Source organism: Leucopleurus acutus, assembly GCF_964270905.1.
Source record: "Leucopleurus acutus genome assembly, chromosome: 4".
In the NCBI taxonomy this organism is placed as follows: Eukaryota; Metazoa; Chordata; class Mammalia; order Artiodactyla; family Delphinidae; genus Leucopleurus; species Leucopleurus acutus.
In genome coordinates, this window is record NC_139146.1 from 122342176 (window position 1) to 122362187 (window position 20012).

A 20012-nucleotide genomic window follows, 5' to 3' on the forward strand; every position below is an offset into this window, starting at 1 on the left:
AATGCAGGAATGTGCATAAATACAATTAAAGACAGTATCTACAAATTGATAGAATGCATTTTTAGTCTCTTAAACCTCTGAATCACAGTGCATTGTGTTCTGTTTTCCAGCCAGACCTTGCAATCAATGAACATCCAACCCGTGGGTTTGTGTTTGGACTATCAATACAGTTATTAAACACACATCACGGGGAGAAGGCAAGCGGCTGCCAATACTTCTTTTGTGCTTCTTTTTTTCTACAATATTCTCTAGTTTTTGGAGCATCAGGATAGAAACCTGGTCGGCTTGGGATTGATGGCACATTAAAAGGCTGCACTAACAATCCCAGAGTGTTTTTTCCACAGGCAGTAATCACGGGTCTCTCAATGACAGCAACATATCCAGACCCAACCTTAGCTGTCATCCCACATGGGTCGTTCCGGCGCCATTTGGCTCTGACGTAGCTCCGAGCCCGCAAATCGTGCAGCTGCCCCCGGTTATCCGCAAATCCGGCCCGCGGCGCCGCCCCGCCCCGCCCCGCCCGCGCGCCCGCGCGCCCCGCCCGGCTCCGCGCCACCTCCCCTTCGTCCCGCGCTCGGTGGCGGTGCGTCCTGCGCTCCGCTCAGGCTCCGCGCTCGCTGCTTGGGTCTTACCTCCGCTGCCTGCTCCAGGCCGCCGGGAGGCGAGGCAAGGGGACCCGCGGGCTCTGCGCCCCGAGGCGCCGGGCATACAGGAGGCCGCACGGGAGACGCGTGGCGCGATGGCCGGGCGAGGGGGCCGCGCGCTGCTGGCGCTGTGCGGGGCGCTGGCGGCCTGTGCGTGGCTGCTGGGCGCCGAGGCCCGGGGGCCCCGAGAGCCCCCGGCGGGCGCGAGGCGGCGCCGGCGGCCTCAGGAGGACGGCATCCCCTTCGAGTACCACCGCTACCCCGAGCTGCGCGAGGCGTTGGTGTCCGTGTGGCTGCAGTGCGCCGCGGTCAGCAGGATCTACACGGTGGGGCGCAGCTTCGAGGGCCGCGAGCTGCTGGTGCTCGAGCTGTCCGACAGCCCCGGCGTCCACGAGCCGGGTAAGGGCGCTGCGCTGGGTGGGCTGGCGGTGGGGGAGGAGGGAGAGGGGCACCCGGGGTGGAAGATGGGACGTGGAGGGAGGGATGGCGATGGGGATTGCCGTCACCTAGTCTCGGCCAGCCGCCCTCCCCAGCCTCGAGGCCCCCCCTTGGGTGAGCACAGGCCCGAGGGGCTGCGGCGGATGGAGGTAGGAGCGCAGCGAGCAAATCTGCGCGCCTGCAAACCCGCTGTCACCCCCACTTCGCTGTACCGAAGACCGCAGGGAATAACTTCGAGGCCTCTGCAAGGAGGTCGCCCTTCCTTGCAGACAGGAGTAGAACGATAAGGTGCAGAAGGCAGGAGCTTGGAGGAAATGAGGAAAAGTCAATTATCATTTGTTTCCTAATTTCCAGTTTATTGGTGCTGATGACTCTACGTACCCGCCTCTACCTGTATGTGCGCATTAGGTACACGCGCTGCTGGGATACTCAGGGAATGTTAAGGATCTTGGCAACACTGGGTGGTAGAGGGTGAGAAAGTGGCCTCTGGCAGGCATTCCGATCTTGAAACTGCACACAGTTTTTCTAAGGAAAAAGGAATATTCCATTTTCTCTGCTCTAGCCCTTGGAGATGAGTAGTTTGTGACCAGGATTTTATTCCAACAGATGTTTCCATATGGCCATCTTATGCATCTTCCTCCTGAGTGTGTTAGGGCACGTTTTAACTTATGTTAAATGTTATGCATTTGGTATTAATAAAGAGGTATTTTAAAAAATGTTCTTGGTGCTTCTTTTTCATTGCTTTTTGGAAATGATATAACTCTTAAGGCCTGGTCTTATGTCTTATGATCATAAAGGTACTGTTGAAGTTATCTGGGCTAATGACATTAGTATGGGATGCTTGTTTTTTTGTTTTTAATGACAAAGAAAGCAAGAAAACAGGTAAAAATTCTCAATGTAGCACCAGGATAGTTTTATAATGATATTTATAAACTGAGAAGGGATGAAAATAGGTGATCGATGGAGACACTTTGATCTTGAAATGGAAATAGTATGGGTTGATAAATAATAAATCTTCAAATGGGAAATATCTCTTATCTTCAAATAATATATACAAAAATGTGTGATTTTGCAGTCAAAACCCTAAAATCAGATCCTAGAAAACATTTTCAGTAATGCTCTCTAGCAGGATTCAGCATGTAGAATTGGAAATTTGGAAAATTAGTTTCGTGTTTGTATCTAAAGATAAAGAAAAATTTTAAATGTGACAACTCATTTTCAGTTATTTCAGATAATCAAAGTCAAGACATCCTAGGCTTAGATAAAGATAATTTAAATATTTGTGATTCTCCTGCCTACTTAATTAGAACCTTTGGTTATTCTGTTGTAGATTACTCCTCACATTTTGTTAATTGTTTCTTCAAAGAGATTATATGAAAGCGAATGTTAACTTTTTGTTGTCTTGCTTCAAGTTTAGAAACAAGATTGTAAAGCGATATTACTGTTAGAATGCGATATGCTTTTGAAAATGAAAACCATAATTTTTTTGCTTAAATATCCGGAATGTATAGTCTGTCAAGATCTGCAGATCCCTCTCAGACTACAGGCTCCATGAGGTAGGGCTGTATCTCCAGCACCCAGCCCGGGTCTGGCACATAGCAGACACTCAGGTCACATTAGGGAAAAAATGAATCAGTCATTTGCTGAATAACACAATGCCTTCAATGTTTTATTCCTTTTAAACACAAAATACACCAATTAAATTCATTTTAAGAAGGTGGACAAAGAAGCGTTTACATGTTAAATGAGGGAAACTAAGTTCATGGTATTACTTAATAAATAGAATACAAAATGTCTACCCATTGTATTTTTAAAGGTTGAAGTAAACTATTATGAGCAAACACTAAAAAACCACAGGGTGATTTCCCCCTCCACCACCTTTTTTTTTTTTTTTCCACCACCTTTTTAGAGGAGATGAGCAGGTTGGAAATCTTCAGGGAACTAGTGTTAAAAAAAAATTCAACTGGGTAAATTTTAAAGATCTTATTGACTTTATTCAGTGATTCATGAATTAAATGTCATTCAGTCTAGCAGATAGAAAGGTGTTCTAAGATCTGTACAAAATGAAAGACTTTTATAGGCAGAAGGGAGCAGGAACAAGGAGGTTACACTAGGCAAAAGATGGATTGGTTATCACAAGGTTACTTTCTTTTAGGGGATGGCAGGGGTCCTTGATTACCTCACTTGTGCTGATCACAGGGTTCCTGATTGACTGGTTTAAGATTCCATTTCTGGGAGAACCAAAACTGTAATTAAATTTCAGTTTGGTGATGTGGGACTTAGCATAAGCGACTCCATTTGGGGCCTATTGTCTTGTTTTTAACATTAGTGAATGCAGAGATCTGATCAGTATATGAGTTTGATAGCACTTGTGGGGATTAACTTTTTAGGAAGTTTTGAATGAAGGAAAGTATTCACCATTCTTAAATGGCCTTCATATTCGTTTTTAGATTAAAATATTTTAAGAAATGAGAAGGGAATTTCCATACTTATTTTGAGATAGAAATGGATGCAATCAGTGTGTTTTGAACCATCCACACACTGTAGATGGGGCAAGTTGTATGGGCTGTGCAGCGATACACAGGATGGTCCTTGCCCTGTCGGGGATTGAGAATTGGGAGGTTGGAGGACAGTGTAAAGGTGGTCATTGCTGCAAGAAGGGAGTGGGGGGCCCAGAGAAAGGAGACTGCGAACGTTAGGTCAGGGCATTTGGTTATTGAAGAATAGATGACAAGAAGCCAGGAAATGTACAGATTAGTGAAATTTACCAATTCCAGTGTAGCTCATACAGATGTATGTTTTAACAGAGCCCCTGCTTTTGAAAGAGGGCAACTGTCTTCACTGTTTTCACATTATAAGTGTTTTGGGGAAGGTTAAAATAATGTTTCTGATGATGCTATTCAGAAATAATATTTAGCTTAACAAGTTCATTTACTTGACTAAAACTTTGATCAAGTTGCCCGTATTCATTTTATCCTCCAACAAGAGAGAAGTGTCAGGTTTGTTAGTCCTCTTAGTCTAAATTCTTTTTCTGAACTTTAAAAAAATAGAGCTAACGTCTAAGTATTTATCATAATAGAAAAACTCTCCCAAAACAAAACAACATATATACATCAAGTCTTTCCCTGTGGTAGAAGTTGATGTGGTTAGATTTGCAGATTATGGACAGAGGGAGTTCCTGGATCCCACCAGCTCCCTTCCTGAGCAGGAAAAAGTGATCATTGGACTTGTTTGGTACCAGGCCATGGGCTGAATTTGAACTGATCTCCTGAAAGTGATCAATTCTCTCAGATATTCCACATTTGAATTCATCAAAAGGGAAAGAAAATTCTATTTGGAATTGGTCAGGGAGGAATATCCATACCTATTCTGTCTGCTTGATTCCTGACCAGCTGGACGTTGGGTCTCAGTTTTCATTTTGATCACTTTGGAGGCCTGCACAAATCTACTGGAGGAGGGTGGTAGGTCTCAGCCATTCTCAGAAGAACTGCACGTGGTCTTGGCCCCAGTCTCATCTCCTCACACATCATGAATCTGGACGCCAGACGTGGGGCTGGGATGGAGCATTGGCTAAGATTGAGTCTCTGCTCTTGGGTATGTTCCCATGAGGTGTGATAACTGCCAAGCCTGATCATGTTTCCCATTTTTCTTTCTGCTTGCTTATATTTTATACATTTAAAATGTTTCTACACATAGGGACTCATGTTCTCAAACCCAAATGTATGCGCTCCTAGGCATGCATAGCAATTATTGCAGTACTCATAAAAGAAGCCTTTCTTAATTTATGACTAAGCAATGGAATCTGTATTCCCAGACCAATCATCCTAGGGTTAAACGTGAGTTAAGATTAGTTTGTTTAAAACACTAATTCTTTCACGTGTAGTTTAAGATTGCTCTTGGGGAGAAAATCTGATTTATAGCTAAAATGTTATCTTAGAAACATTCTTTAGGGCATAGATTTTCCTCTCTCAAAGGCTGGAATGATTATTTTGGACTTGTTCCTCCCCAAATATGTTCACATTTAAAGTGTATGAATGCCAGTGTGCATTTGCCAAATATCGTGAGCAACATTAAATGCTGGCAAAATTTCTATACAACTCAAAAAAAAAAAGTGGGGTTTTGGTTATTTCGTATGGCCTCTTTTAATACCAGATTAGTGTGAACTAGTGGGCAATGATTACAGCTGAGTAGCACCTTATAACTGGTGAATATTGACATTAGGTTGTGGAGAAGGATCTAGATATACCACATGTGGTCAAGAGTTATTTTGAGACCCAAGTGAGTCAATGTAGCTCTTGCCAGAAATAATGTACTTGATTGACTTGTGATTGGCTAAAGGAAGAGAGGAAATTGAGCTGGCCCCTAACATTATATCCTGTACTCAGACAAAGTAAGTGTCTTTCTATGGGAACTGATTTGAGAGGTGGCAAAGGAATCATCTGCCCGCATCTCCCTCATTGTGTAGCACAGAGGATATTCCAATACCCACCTTTACCGTTCTTTGGGAAAGATATTTTTGACAAATACAAAAACAGCTCCAGTAAGAAGCGGTGATACATAAACCAGCTTTCCCCAAAGTGTATTCGATGGAACGTTAGTTCAGCTTGGTTTGAGAAGGATTAAGTAAACAAAGATAAACAGGTTTATATATTGCAAGACTTATCAGAGCCTTTAATATACTAATGTATGTTTCAAACCTCCAACTTAGATGTTTGCTGTACAGTATTTTCCAATCTTTTTCAGCATGGAACTCCCTTTTATCCCCCAAGGAGCTTATTTTGTACCTGGTATTGCACTAGTTAGAGAAGCACAGCACTACCTCATTATTATTCATTATCATATTTTGAAGGATTGATTTGGTAATTCTGTAGCAGAGACACTCAAATAGGGAGTTCCTTAGGGGTGGGGAGCATATGTTTTCCATTTTTTTGCCCATAAACAGCTGACTTATTGATTTATGTAGAGTAAGCTCTTAAGTTATGCTTATTGAATTGAGAACATGATTTTTGAGGCAACGAGGCATAGGACAGATGCTTTCGATTGGAAAGATTAAAGTGACAAATGCATTACCATTGTTTTATTGTTACGTAGCTTCATGCTTTTAACTTCTGTGTACCTCCTTTTCTTGTCTATAAACTAGGAATACTTTAAAAACTCAAACCTCACAGGGCTGCTGTGAGGCCAAAGTAGTATAGAAAAGAATTTAATGAAGTTGCTTTCATCTAGTTATTAAGAACATGGGGTAATTTGTTAAAATGTTTCTTCCCAACTGGAAGTTGGTCCATCAGCTTTCATCATTGGGAGGGGGCCTCCTTGGTGTGTCATCACAGGAGACCTTGGATGCTTACCTGTTCCAGTGGAAGCCCATCTGCACAAGCCCGGCAGGCAGCCCTGATGGACTTCTACCCTCTCATCATCAATGTTTCCTTGTTCACAAACGTTTGTCTTCTGTCGATTTTTTTTTTATTTTTATTTTTTTTATTTTTATATATTTTTTTCTTCTATCGATTTTTAAAATGTAGGACATTCCTGCTTTGCTTCAGCTTGACATCTTATTTTGCTTCATTCAATGGAAACAGTGTAAGTGTTCATCGTTAGTTGATGAACTATATCTTCAGGTAGCTAAACAAATCTAGGGCAATTCCAGCATTTACTTTGGCAAACTAACTTATTTTTCTGAAGAATTTATAATAAAACTGTTCAGGTCCTGACTACTTTATTCTTTTACTGACTCAGTGTAAGTGAAAGATCTTCGAAACCTCCTTTCTCACCCCTCCCTAATTTTCTTACCCCTACTGGGGTCTTTTCTTTGTGTTTCCACAGTTCTTTGAAGAGAGGTGAGGTAGCATCAAGGTTTACAGTATATGCTTCAATGTCAGGGGACCTGAGTTTAGATCAGGGCTTCCTATTTTAAACTAAATGTTCTTGGGCAAGTCACTTAACTTCTCTCAAAGCCCCAGATTCGTCACCTACAAAATGACAATAATTTGATGATTAAATGAAGTAGTAAATGTAAAGCTCTTAAGTAAGTATGTCAACAATTATTATTATCTCTATTATGGCATTTTCTGTTGTTGGTATACATGTTCCCCCAGTAAGCTGTGAGATCCTTGTGGTCAGGAGTTGTATTTTGCACATTTCTTTATCCCAAATATCTAGTTCTATGCTTAGGACATAGCAGCCACTCAGTGAATGTTTGTGGAATAATTGAAATTTCTCAAACAGGCAAGAATGGGCATCACAAAACAAAGCTGTGTTGAAGTTCGGTGTTGAGTTAATACATGTTAGCAAGCCAGAAGCATGATATCAAGAAAGGATAGAAATGGTATTTTCCTTATGTGAACACTTGTATTTTGTTGTGATGCATCCGGTTTTGCATAATGGAGAAATCCATCTACTGCACGTCTTTTCGAGTGTGTTTATTGTAAGTGAAGTAGTATGAGGCTCGTTTCCTCTTGGCCTCTTTCGTCTTGAGACATTTTATTGATAGAACGTTAAGCTGCTTTTTAAGCGTTAAATAAAAGTTCTGAAGATAATTAGTAAAAATTCACTTAGTAAAATTTTTGGCTTTTAAGATATCTATTCTGATTCCTTAGTATGGCTGTTTTACACATAGAAGCCCATACATCTCCAGGTTTTAACTTTCCTTCCCTCATGAAAATGGCATTCAAATCATGCACTTGAAAATGCTGAAGAGGAGGAGATTTATCTGAAAGTTAGCTGATGGGTCAAATGAGCTCAAATTTGAGACATGTTTAAATTTGCTCTTTCCTTCCCATCTCATTAATTACAGGAATTGCTGCCAGTCCATTGCTCTGCAAATGTTTCTTTTGAAATTCAGGATGTGGTGTTTTGTAGGCCTTCCAGCAGCCAGCTCTTTCTAATACAATGTGGCCTCAGAGAAGAGACTGTGTTGCCAGTACCTCTTACTATGTTCCAATGCTTTACCTACAACTTTAACTGTCCCTACGTAGTAACTTTTAGGGTGGCTCATGTAGAGAATTACAAAGTTGATTCTTAAACAAAAATAAGTTAATTATGATAATAAACCCTGAAACAACTTTCTACTATGGGTAAATATTTTGTTTTTTTAATAGAAATCTGTTTACTATGAAATCACTCTGAGCATCATAGTTCAATAATAATAATGCCATTCACTTTAAAGGTGTTTGAGTTCAAACAGAAGCTGTTTATTTAAAAAGTGGTTACAGATTACTTATTTTTTAAATGGGACCTTTAACTTAAATCCAGGTTCTAAAAAAATCCCTTGCTGTGGTGATTCATGTCAAGGTAATTGGGAAAAGCAACAATTATCTCATGTATTTGCACATGCAGGCAGCTACTCAGATGTTCAGATCCCAAAGTGATGCCACCAGAATGGGCCTACACAATTTCCCTTCCTGCATAGCCTAAAGTATTCAAAACCAGAAAATCTTCCTTCACTGCCATTCTGTAATTTTTCCCCAAGAAATATCTTGTTTCTAGAGCTCAGTTCAGCAACTTGTACAAATCATAAGCTTTGACCATGAGTGCAGGGTAGGAAAACTTGAATATACAGGTTGGACCATCACATCCCTGACCAATGTCCTCAGTACTGTTATTTTTATTTTCCTAGCCAAGGGGTAATTTTTAAAACAACCTTTTCTCATAACCTTTATAAAAATTGCTGTGTATCATTCTAAGCTAAAATTGACTTTCCAAGAGGAAAAGAAACTGTAGGCTTTTGTCTATATAGCTAGTACTGTCAATTTAATTTAGGGAATAGTTAACAAATGCCCACTCTGTATATGCTATTTTACTCTATCTGCCGGTCACCCTTTTAAGCAGTTCCTTTGCATACTGAAATGTGTATTTGGATACTGGTCTTGGATTCACTCTTTCGCATGTTGAGCTTAACTGACGTGTTTTATAACCAGTGGACATATCCCTTGATTATACAAAATATATGCTGCATATAGATGCAAGGGTCAAATAGTTCCCTATACTATTCTTGATGTAGCAGATATAAAGACAGTATCTGTAGGTGAAACTACTGGGAATGTTAGACATTTGCAAAATAAAATGTTTTTTTGCCCTTTTTGTGTTTTAGGTGTGGTGTCGGACATCTGATTTTAAAGTACAACAGATCTATTGAAATAGTTCTATTTGTCTTAAGTCGTGACATTGTTCAGCATAATTTTTTAAAATTTTATTGGAGAAAACCAGTGTTATTCATTGTGGGAACTCAGTAAATGTCAGGCCAGATTCTGCACATAATCAGCATCATGGGAATTAAGTTAATGTACTTTTGGAAACAGCACTAACTCTACGTAATCAGCAGAACCTATACAGCAAAATATATAGAGAGAAATTGCTTGTTAAATGTATTTTCTGGAGTCAAATTCAGTTTTTGGAAGATGTTAAAGCAATACAAAATATAGGTAGATATTTCTCATGTGAATATTTTATAGATGTATAGTGACTAATGCTATATTGACACATGGACTGAAATACTGTATAGACATGTAGGTTTTGTCTAAGTCTTGATGACAGCAGGATAATCATGAGTGGAGCCGTCATTTTACAGTATTTTAAATTTCACTTGCATCTATAAAATTAATTTTCAATTTAATTGTTTTTAACTTCTTTCTATAGCTTTTATCAGGAATTGAAGAATTTTCTCTTTTATCTAAGTGGCTTATATATATGGAAAAAATCATTTCTCAAAAGGTTTTTTCTTTCAGAAAGTTTTCTTGGGCTCTTGTTGCCTTCTTTAAGTATGGTCAGATATTCCACCAGGATTTTAAATATTTGGCCAAATTTGCCTTTACTTTCACGAGGATTCTGACTGGGTACCCACTGAGGCGGGTTTGGAGACCCTAACAGATGGATGTGGCCCTGCCTGTTCTTCTCCCCCGTACCCCTCTGCTTCCTCCTCTTCTGTGGGTATTAGAATAAGAAAGGGTCATTGTCTGGGTGTCAGCTGGGAGGCTTTCATCTGATAAATGTGGGTCATGAACCCACTGGGACATGTGTTGGCTCATTTGTCAGCCATTTACTCGATGGTTCCCCATAAACAACCTCGTTTAGTCCTAAATGAACAGCTTTTTCATACCTATCACAGGTGAGGAAGTAGATAATATTTACCTTTATGGGGACTTAAAGATGCAGGAAGAGTCTGCCTATTGTTGAAAAGTATTTAAAAGAAAAATTAGAAACGTGGATTTTCTTGTTTTTTAAAGATCTTGTCACAATGATCTTAATTCCCTCTGAAAAGGTACATAAATTGCTGATATTTATGGTGTTATTATGCTGTTATTTATGTTTTGGAAAATCTTGTGAGTCTTAAAATATGCACATTTTGGTTAAGTCTGTGTAGTCATCCCTCATTATCTACAGGGGATTTGTTCATATGTGTGAGTTATACACAATCTTACTGTATCTCTCAAACCCACATTAGTGCCTCATTTGCTCTTCACTGGTACCTGTGGACTGGCCTGGAGAAACTTCGTTGACAGAGTATATTAATTTCACTTCAGTGTCTACATGGGGGGCTGTATGTTGAGGACAATGCTAAGCCTTGCACGAGTGGTAAAAGCCATGAACTATGTGATAAGTGTTTTTAATATTTTTGAGACCTCTTTTCCATTATTTCTAGATTTTTTGGTATGCTTTTCATAGTTGATTCAAATTCCTGGATAGATGGGAGTTGGGGGCACCTGGTATTCTAATAAACCATTTCCCCTTCTCTTTGGACTCTACTTCAGTTTGCACAAACTGTATTTTAAAAAGTGACATGTAACTTTTAGGAACATCAAGCATTTTTCCTGAATAGTTTTAAAACTTGTATTGTTGCTGTTGTTATTTTAACATTGAAGCTGAATCGCTGGCAGCAGTAATTCTATGACCTGTGTGCACAGGGAGAGGGAATGAATGAGAATGTGTTTCTGAAATGAACGTACAGAGGGTGAGACTGGCTGGTATTTTCCCCAAACTTATAGAATAAAGGTAGAATGTTTTATAGCCTCTGTAAAGACAGTAGCATAAGCAAAACATTCATACACCTACCAGCATTTCCAAGAGGCCAAGAAGGCTCTCCTTTATAGCCCATACCACATTTTCCATGGTGTCCTCAGTTCCCAGACCAGGGTAGTAACACTTTATTATTTTTAGACCCTACTAACAACTTGCAGGTATAAATCACCCTAATTGGACAAATCACCAAGAAAACTAAAGTCATTCATTCACTAGACATTTGGAAACACCAGATAGAAATGCTTTTAAATCAGTTCACGTTTAGAAATCAAACTCTTTTGAGTACTGCAGGTCAGAATGAAGTACATCTTTCATTACTGGTGTGTGTTATTATATTTGTAGTTCGAATGTACTTCACAAGAGTTGCCAAGTACCTGCTATATTAGTGACATTTTGCAAATTGAAGAGATACTTACAAAAGGAGCAACAAACAACAGTATTTTACAGAGTACTTAAGATGAAGATATTAATTCAATTTCCACAGGAAGTTGAGAGAGATCATCAAAGGAGGGCTTTCAGAAGGAGGCGGGGACTTGAGCAAGTCTTAAAGGATGAACCACATCTGGAAAGTAGAAGAGAGGACTTCATTCTATGCCAGTGTAAGATCATTCACGCTTCTTGTGTCTTTTCCTCCACTATCCCCCATAGCGGTGACATACCAATATTCAGTAAGTATTGTGACAGATAATTACATTCCATTAACATGTGAAATTTCCACCTTGTTAGAGAGAATATAGTTTTTAGGGTGTTGTCCTTTAGGGTTGATTTCCCTCATCATGAGAGTAAAACTATTTGGGATGGAGATTATGAGATATATATATATATATATATATATATATATATAATGATATGGCTATATATAATATAAATATAATGATATGAAGCATATAATGTATATTATATTGTAATAGGCAATAATTGATTACAATTCCTTTTCCCCTCTAGGTAGCTGTTATTGAACACTCTCTTGAAGGCATGGAGTAAAAAGATGTCAAGTAATTTTGATTTTATTAGGCCAATTTCCAGCAGTTATATACTGCTCAATTCATGTTCTGTTTTGATTATGCATTTCAAAAACTGTATTTAACAAAAATAAGAACCACAGTAAGAAAGTGCTATAGTCTGAGTTATTGAAGGAGGATGCAGCCCATAGCTGCATCCATGCCCTGCAGCCACTCCAGAGCATTCATCTAGCTGCTCTTGTCTAACACTTATATACGACCATGTAGTTTGTTGGATGCTTTTGGGAGAAAAATTCACTATGCAGAAATGTTTATTATTTAAAATTTCCAACTATACATTTTTGATTAGGGTAAATTTATTTTGAATCACTCCTTGTGTTAAGCCCAGTTTTCATTAATGTTACATAGAACTGTGAACATTGAATTATAGTTTTTTTTTCCTAGCTGGAAGGAACACTTTTATAGATGAATAAATTGAGTTTCAGAGAGATTTTAAACAACCTGCTAGAGCTTGTGTAGCCTCGGAGGAGGCTAGAACCCATTTCCTGATACAGGAAGTTGGGCATTCTTTTCAGAATATTCCTCACAGCAATGTATACAGATGGGGGATAAACATAACTTCTGTGGCCCTTGAGGGTCATGAATTATTTACGTGGACTGAAGTCTGTGAGGGAGTGTACAGGAATGTAACTTATCAGTGTGTTTTCAATGTCTTAGAGCAGTTTCCTGACCTATGTGCTGTAATGGGTATGGGTGTTTCCAGGTGGAGGGACCGGGCCTGGGTGGCGGGAGAGTATGTTGAGTGGCAAAAAAATCCAGACAGGATTGAAGTAAATCACTTTAGTATACTGTAGATATATACAGAAAATATTATTTTTCTTGGCAGTAGAATCCTCTCTCAAGGAAGAAACAAGCTTTTGTTGAAAGGCTGTTCTGATGAACTCTTTTGAGGTCTGGGCCTTCAGGGCTCAGGAATGGGCTAAACTTACTCAGTTTAAATACATAAAAATATTGAATAAAAAGAAGAGGCATATTTTCAGAGACTGGGTGGAGAGTCAGAGAGGGAGAAAAGACTTAATGGCTGGTGGCTTACAAGAACTTTGGGGATAACAGACGTGTTGAATGGTGACGTCACAGAATCTTCTATGCTCTGTGATGCTTTGTGTGGTAGATTGCTTTGGGAGATGGGATGAAGTACTTAATCTTGCTTCAAGATTGGCAAAACCAGAGGTTGTCCAAGGAAGGACAGTTACACAGAAGTTATAAAACAAGAACTTATTAACCTTATTAATAAAGATCAGATATATACTACACTATAGTGCTTCCTAGAAGACATAAAGGCAATTTTTTTGGAATGTCAGCCAGACATCCCCCATCTCACTGACCATTTACAGTGAAATCCCACATTCCTGAGTTGTGTATTCCAAATTGGAATCCTGATCCCAGGAGAATGTAAACACTGGGAGAGAGCCTTTAAGTTATGGTTTGTAAGCCAATTCGAGGTTCGTGTGCGCCAAGCAGAATGAATTATATGTTGGAGATTAGGGGCATGGAGTATAAATAACTTAAATTGGGTGAGGTTTCCTTTCAGGAAAATAGTGCTCATGTTGACCTGTTCATGTGTCTGCATTAAATTTTTTTTTTTTTTTAATAAATTTATTTATTTTATTTTTATTTTTGGCTGTGTTGGGTCTCCGTTGCTGCACGCGGGCTTTCTCTAGTTGTGGTGAGCGGGGGCTACTCTTCGTTGCGGTGCGTGGGCTTCACATTGCAGTGGCTTCTCCTGCTGCGGAGCACAGGCTCTAGGTGTATGGGCTTCAGTAGTTGCGGCTCGCAGGCTGCAGAGCACAGGCTCAGCAGCTGTGGCACACGAGCCTAGTTGCTCCACGGCATGCGGGATCCTCCCGGGCCAGGGCTCAAACCCGTGTCCCCTGCATTGGCAGCCGGACTCCCAACCACTGCGCCACCAGGGAAGCCCTGCATTAAATTTTAATGTTAAAAAAGTTATTTGTGCTAAAGAGGATTACGTATTTGTTCAGAATTTTTCCACACCAACGATCAGCATACAGTTTCTTAAAGAAGTTTCTTTCCATATTTGTGAATCCTTTATAAAACATTACTATGGTATAAGAATTATTGATATATTACATATCTAACAAACAGCCTATATTAAAAGAATAAATATGTATAGGAACTATACCTGGAATAAAGTGCCTCCTTAAATTATTGTTCAGGGGCTTCCCTGGTAGCTCAGTGGTTGAGAATCTGCCTGCCAATGCAGGGGACACGGATTCGAGTCCTGGTCTGGGAAGATCCCACATGCTGCGGAGCTACTAGGCCCGTGAGCCACAGCTACTGAGCCTGCGCGTCTGGAGCCTGTGCTCCGCAGAAGAGAGGCCGCGATAGTGAGAGGCCCGCGCACCGCGATGAAGAGGGGCCCCCGCTCGCCGCAACTAGAGAAAGCCCTCGTACAGAGGCGAAGACCCAACACACACACACACACACAAAAGTATAAGTAAAGTAGAAAATAAAGTTTAACGATGAAATAGAAAGGCTTTAAAAACAAGCGTATTTAAATGTTGTGAAAATAAAACGAGTATACTTTTTCTCCCTCATACTTAAATAATGCTTAGTATATGTCAAGTACTGTTTAAAGGTTTAACTCATCTAATCCTCAACCCCTATGGAGTTGATACTATTATTAACCCCATTCTATAAATTAGGAAGCTGAAGCACAGAGAGATAAGTGATTTGTTCCCTTACCTGAGAGATCATGGGCTTATAAGTGGCAAAACCAAGATACGAAAAATATATATATAGCTACATTGTTAAATAAATACAAAAAATCAGTGCATTAGATACCATTTGCTTCATCCCCTTTCCTTCTTCTGAATTGTCTCCTTTCTTCTTGCCTTTCTCCCTTTCCTTTTTGGAGAATTCTTCTTACCATGTGATTTGAGTGGGAGCTGCTGCCATGTTCTAAGATACCCTGTCTCCTTGCTTCCAAAGTAAGCCTCCTTTCCACACCCCCCCATCGTATCTTGATTCTACAATATATTTCCAAACATTATTTCAGATACCCTGCATTTTCATGAGGTAAAACAAGATCATCTCTCTTGGGGAAAATTATCATTTCAACTTAAAAATGAGGCTGTATTAAAAGTAAGATTTAATTGTTACTTTGAACATTCATATTAGGTATCTTAGGTAACAATAGGAATGTCATTCTGGTCTTTCTACATTATTTATTTTTTTGATTATTCTCTTGAATCAGATATAATAACAGACTGATAAGAGTATGTACCGGTGAAAAATTTCTAAGACAGTAACATTTGTCATTATATTTAGAACTGTTAGCCTGCAAGTATATGCACATACACACACCCCTTTAAATGGAGTGTGTTTATCTAGGAATAGATAAACAATAAAGTTAGAAAAATAAAGTCAATAAAGTTAGAAACTGAATGTACATAAATATTTTTAAATGGAAGGGCAAATGGCTTTTCATAGGTAGACCTGATTTGAGATGAGTGAGAAGATCTAGGCAGTTCTTTTAGCTGAAGTATCTGATCATAAGCTTGGAGGATACTGGAGTTTTAAGACGGGTGGCCCATTTATCTTGAAAATCCAATATTTTTTCTGAACTAGGTGTTGCCATGGTGACAGAAAGGCTTAGCAACTGAAGACTAATTTCATTGGTTGAGTGTCTGCGGACTTGCTTGTTGAGTAGCATTAATATGTTGCCTCCTGCTGTTTTGTTATTGAGGAGACCATCTGGCATTAGCCGTATTTAAAGGTACAGTTCTGTTGGACAAAGAATACCGGGTGACACACACCGAGGTGTTAAAAATAGGTTTTGCTGGCGTTCATTGTTTTAACTAGTCAGTGACTAAGAAGTTCTACTTCAAATCACTGCCTATTATAGCCAATTAGTAATTCATAATTCTAGGCTATGACACTAGGAATTAAAGGGCTTTACTTTTGAGCTTGCTTATGTTATACAAATTTAATTGTTTAAATATACACCTTTACGTGGTCACATTATTTTTGATGTACCTAAAAATGGACCCATTCAATAAAATGTTCTCTCACAGTGCATGTCCATAAACTATATAGTTAGAGATATATTTTTCAAAATAATGATTACTAAGGATGCTTAATATGTCAGAGCATGAATAGTCAGTTTTTCTTTTGTATTTGAGGGTGATAAACATAATGGATTTTCAAGTAAGGAATGAAAAGATGTCAAGTGCGTCTATTACACAAATGACAACTATCCATTCTAAATAATAAATAGCTGTTGTGTATCTATTAAGAGACATACCCTAATTTTAAGGAGCTTCCAATATAGTAGGGAGGATAATGTACATGTTATGTACATGTTATGATAATCAAGACAGAATATGTCTTAAGGACTTGCAGTGCCATAGAAATACAAAGTTGAGTTTGAGATGAAAGAATGGCGTGGGACATTCAGTAAGGATACCAAGAAGTCCCTGTGGAAGAAGTGGGGCCTGATTGGCCAGAATCTTAGCCAGTGTAAGATGAAGGGAGAATTCTAGAAGAAGCAGTAGCATTCATTAAAGTTATAACCCCCACCTCTCTAAGAGTGGGTTCCCACATAATGTGCAGTGAATACTGACAGAACACTTTGTGTCTAGAGCTTACTGCATGTGTAGTAGAAGCAAAATCTTAACAGATAGGCTCTAACCATACCTTGACTACCAGGCTGAGGGTTTAGATGTCATCTGTGTGGCAATTTGTAGAAAAGAAAACGTACAGATCGCTGGTTTACAAAGAAGGTAATGTGCAGTTTTGACAGGTTTGGTGATGTGTTGTGGACCAACTACTGGAGAGAGATGTATGGTCCTTCGTTTGAAATGAGGATCTTCATTTTAGGAGAAAGTTTTGAGGACAGAGGAAAAGATTTCAGACTCAGTTGTGTGACTGGTGAAGGTGAAAGTGGTGATAGTGGATGAGACCACGAGGGAGAGAGAATAAACAAAAGAGAGAAGGTGTCTCAGGGCAGAGACTTAGGATATATTGATGATTTTAAGGTTAGGAGAGGTAGATGAGAGCAGAGAGTAGTCAGAGAGATAGGGACGATTGATAAAATTCAGTGCCTCAAAATCACGGCAAGAGAGAGTTTCAAGGGCTAGCGGCGTAGGACAATGCAGATGCTGTGGAAGTGGTTGAAGCAGAGGACACTTATTCTCTGCCTGAGCTGGTTGGAAATCACTGGTGCCATTTGGGGAAGCAGTTTCAGTAGAGTTGAGAGGAAGGAGCCAGACAAAGGAAGAAGGAGGAAGTGGGGAGTGGATTCCCCTCCAACAGTAACCTTTTTGTTACCCATCAATCAAACCAAAGTTCTTGAAAGACTAGTCTCTCTCTCTCTACCTCTTCATCGCACATTTCATTCTGAACGCACAGCAGTGTGGCTTGCACTGCATCTCTCTATTGAAACTGTTTGTATGAAGGGCACAGGTGACCTCTTTACAGGGTGTCCATGTGTCCTGGTTTGCACAGGACAATTTTGCATGGTCCTGGGGTATTTGCTAATAGAGCCCTCTTTCACTTTGAAAACTGTTCAGGTTTGGATGATAAGTTCTGAGTCACCCTAGCTCTTAACCAACAATTCCAGTGAGCGGTTTTCAATCTTTACCTTACTTGACCTTACTTGATTTTTTTTGCTTTGTGGGTTGATCGTGCTCCTTAACTGTGACTTGAAATTCCTTTTCTCTGACTTGTGCTGGGTAACTCTCCTGGTTCTCCTCACATCTTCTCAGTATTTTCCGAGCTCCCCTTTTGCTCAGAATTCTGTTCCTGTTTTTTCTCTTTTTATTATACTCCCTCTCTGTGGACAAGCTCATTCTTAGAGATAGGTACAGCTAACCATAAGACAATAACTGCAAAATATCACTCTAGTTTCTCTTCTTGAATTTCAGATTTGCATATTCATCTGCCCAGTGGACAGTTTCGCTGTAAGTGAAATTCAACACGTGGGCAAGAATTTGAGTGTTGGAGTAAGACAGACATAGGTTGCCAGCTGTGCCATTTAGTTGCTTAGAAACCTTGAAGAAGATATTTAATCTCTATGTGGCTCAGTGTTCATTCTGTAAAATCAGGAAACCTCTCACACACACATTTATGTAGGGAGAGAATGAGATAGCACATGTAATGTGCTTTATGTCGTTCATGGCACATGATAATCTTTAGTAAATAATGGGGACTGTTATTATTCCCCAAACTTATTGTCTTACCATATATCCCACCTTGATGAAATGTAGAACACCTACCTATCTGAGTGGAGGAGGGTCCATGGTTGCAGGAACACAAAATATTTTTGAAAAGACTGAGTGTTGCCGCAGTATGTGAGACCCTGAAAGCTGGACAAAGAAGCTTAGAGACGATGGTGGATAATAGGGGCATCTGTAAGCTTTTAAGTATAGGGGTGGCTCTATGAAAAGTGGTGTTTTACTAAACTTAGTTATTTTATTATCAAGCCAGATGTATTAAAAGTTGGGACAGGGAAGAGGGCCAGGAGGCTGTTGAAATAATAGTGGCATAATTTGATGAGGACTTAGAAGAGGGTGGTGACAGTGGGATAAAGAGGAAAAGATAGGTAGGGGAAGGTGATAAATCTGTAGATTACTTTTTTTTCATATCAGTTTTTCAGAAGACGATAACTTCATTGATATATTTATTAAATATTTAGTAAAACTTCATTATAGATCAAGATATCATGATTTTTTTGAGCCACTATATGTGTGAGAGAGAAGGAGAATGTGTAATAATGATGGAAAATGTCTTCAGCCGGATTCACCCACTGTTTACTTAGGTGTTCATTTGCCTCTTCATATCTTGCATGACTTTTGTAAATGACTGTTTCCAGTTGTGATGTCTTTATTATTCTTACAGTTACAGAGACTTCTCCTGATACATAATTCACTTTTAGAGGATATTTGTACCTCAAGTGATTCTGGCCTGTTACATGTTACCATGTGAGTTAAGATATAGACTTTCAAATATATCACAGAAAGATTTATCTCTACTGAAGAGGAGGAACGATTCGATATGGAAATCTAATAAATTTGGCAAGTTGAAAAATGGAAAGGAGAAAACTACCGATGTCTTTAAAGTACTTGTAAAAGTTTTTATTTTTCTTTGGAATAATTATTGCTTTGAAATCTGGAATATAAATTGCCAGACTTCCTCCTCTTTTCAAGATTTGAAACAAATACTGGGAGATGGTCTTGAACTGAAGTGTAGACACACCAAATTTGAGCTCAGATTTAAGAAGTCCAGCACTGGGAAAGAACTAAAAATGAATGGTGATTATGAAGAGTTTTTAGGTTGCTACTTGATTCTTTTGTAGTTCTGTATAACTATCTAGACAAGATATTAAAAGGAAAAAGCTGAAGGGTGAATGGTTATGATATATGTATATCACAAAGAAAACCATCACCACCTACCAAAACAACAGAGGTTCAGATGAGCAAAGCTTGAAAAGAAGACTGTGAGAAAATTAAGATAAAAATAAATCTGCATACTTGAGGCCATAAAACACATGTTCCAGAAGACAACTTATTAGAACTGCATTAAGTAAACACTAATGTTTGCATACTAGAGGGGAAGTAATGTGGAATGGTATGAAAAATGGTAGAGAAGTTTATTTTTGTAGAAACTGGGAGTTGAAATAGACAATCACTAGGGCCCCAGCTCCAAAATCTTGCCGTTACTATTAATGTGACAATGGTTTAATTTTTGAACAAGATTTAAAGGACAGTATATGCCTTGGGAGATGTATTTTCTGGTTGCTAATGACATAAAAAGATGAAGTCACTAGCTCCTTGTAATTCACATTTTTAATCTCATTTTCATCTTTTAAAAAAATTTCCTTTGACACACTGTAATCAAGAAGAATATAATTGAACTGACGTCACAGTTTTTTTCC

General features: G+C 39.1%; 1 protein-coding gene across 1 annotated transcript in view; it reads left to right on the forward strand.

Moving 5' to 3' along the window:
• Nucleotides 1-739: 739 nt before the first annotated feature.
• CPE (carboxypeptidase E) overlaps nt 740-20012 on the forward strand; it is a gene marked incomplete at both ends in the record, with an annotated part of 108232 nt that continues 88959 nt past the window's right edge. The window contains one exon of the mRNA XM_082838950.1: nt 740-1043. Within this exon, the coding sequence (XP_082695076.1) occupies nt 740-1043 (304 nt within the window). The remainder of the gene's footprint in view (nt 1044-20012) is intronic.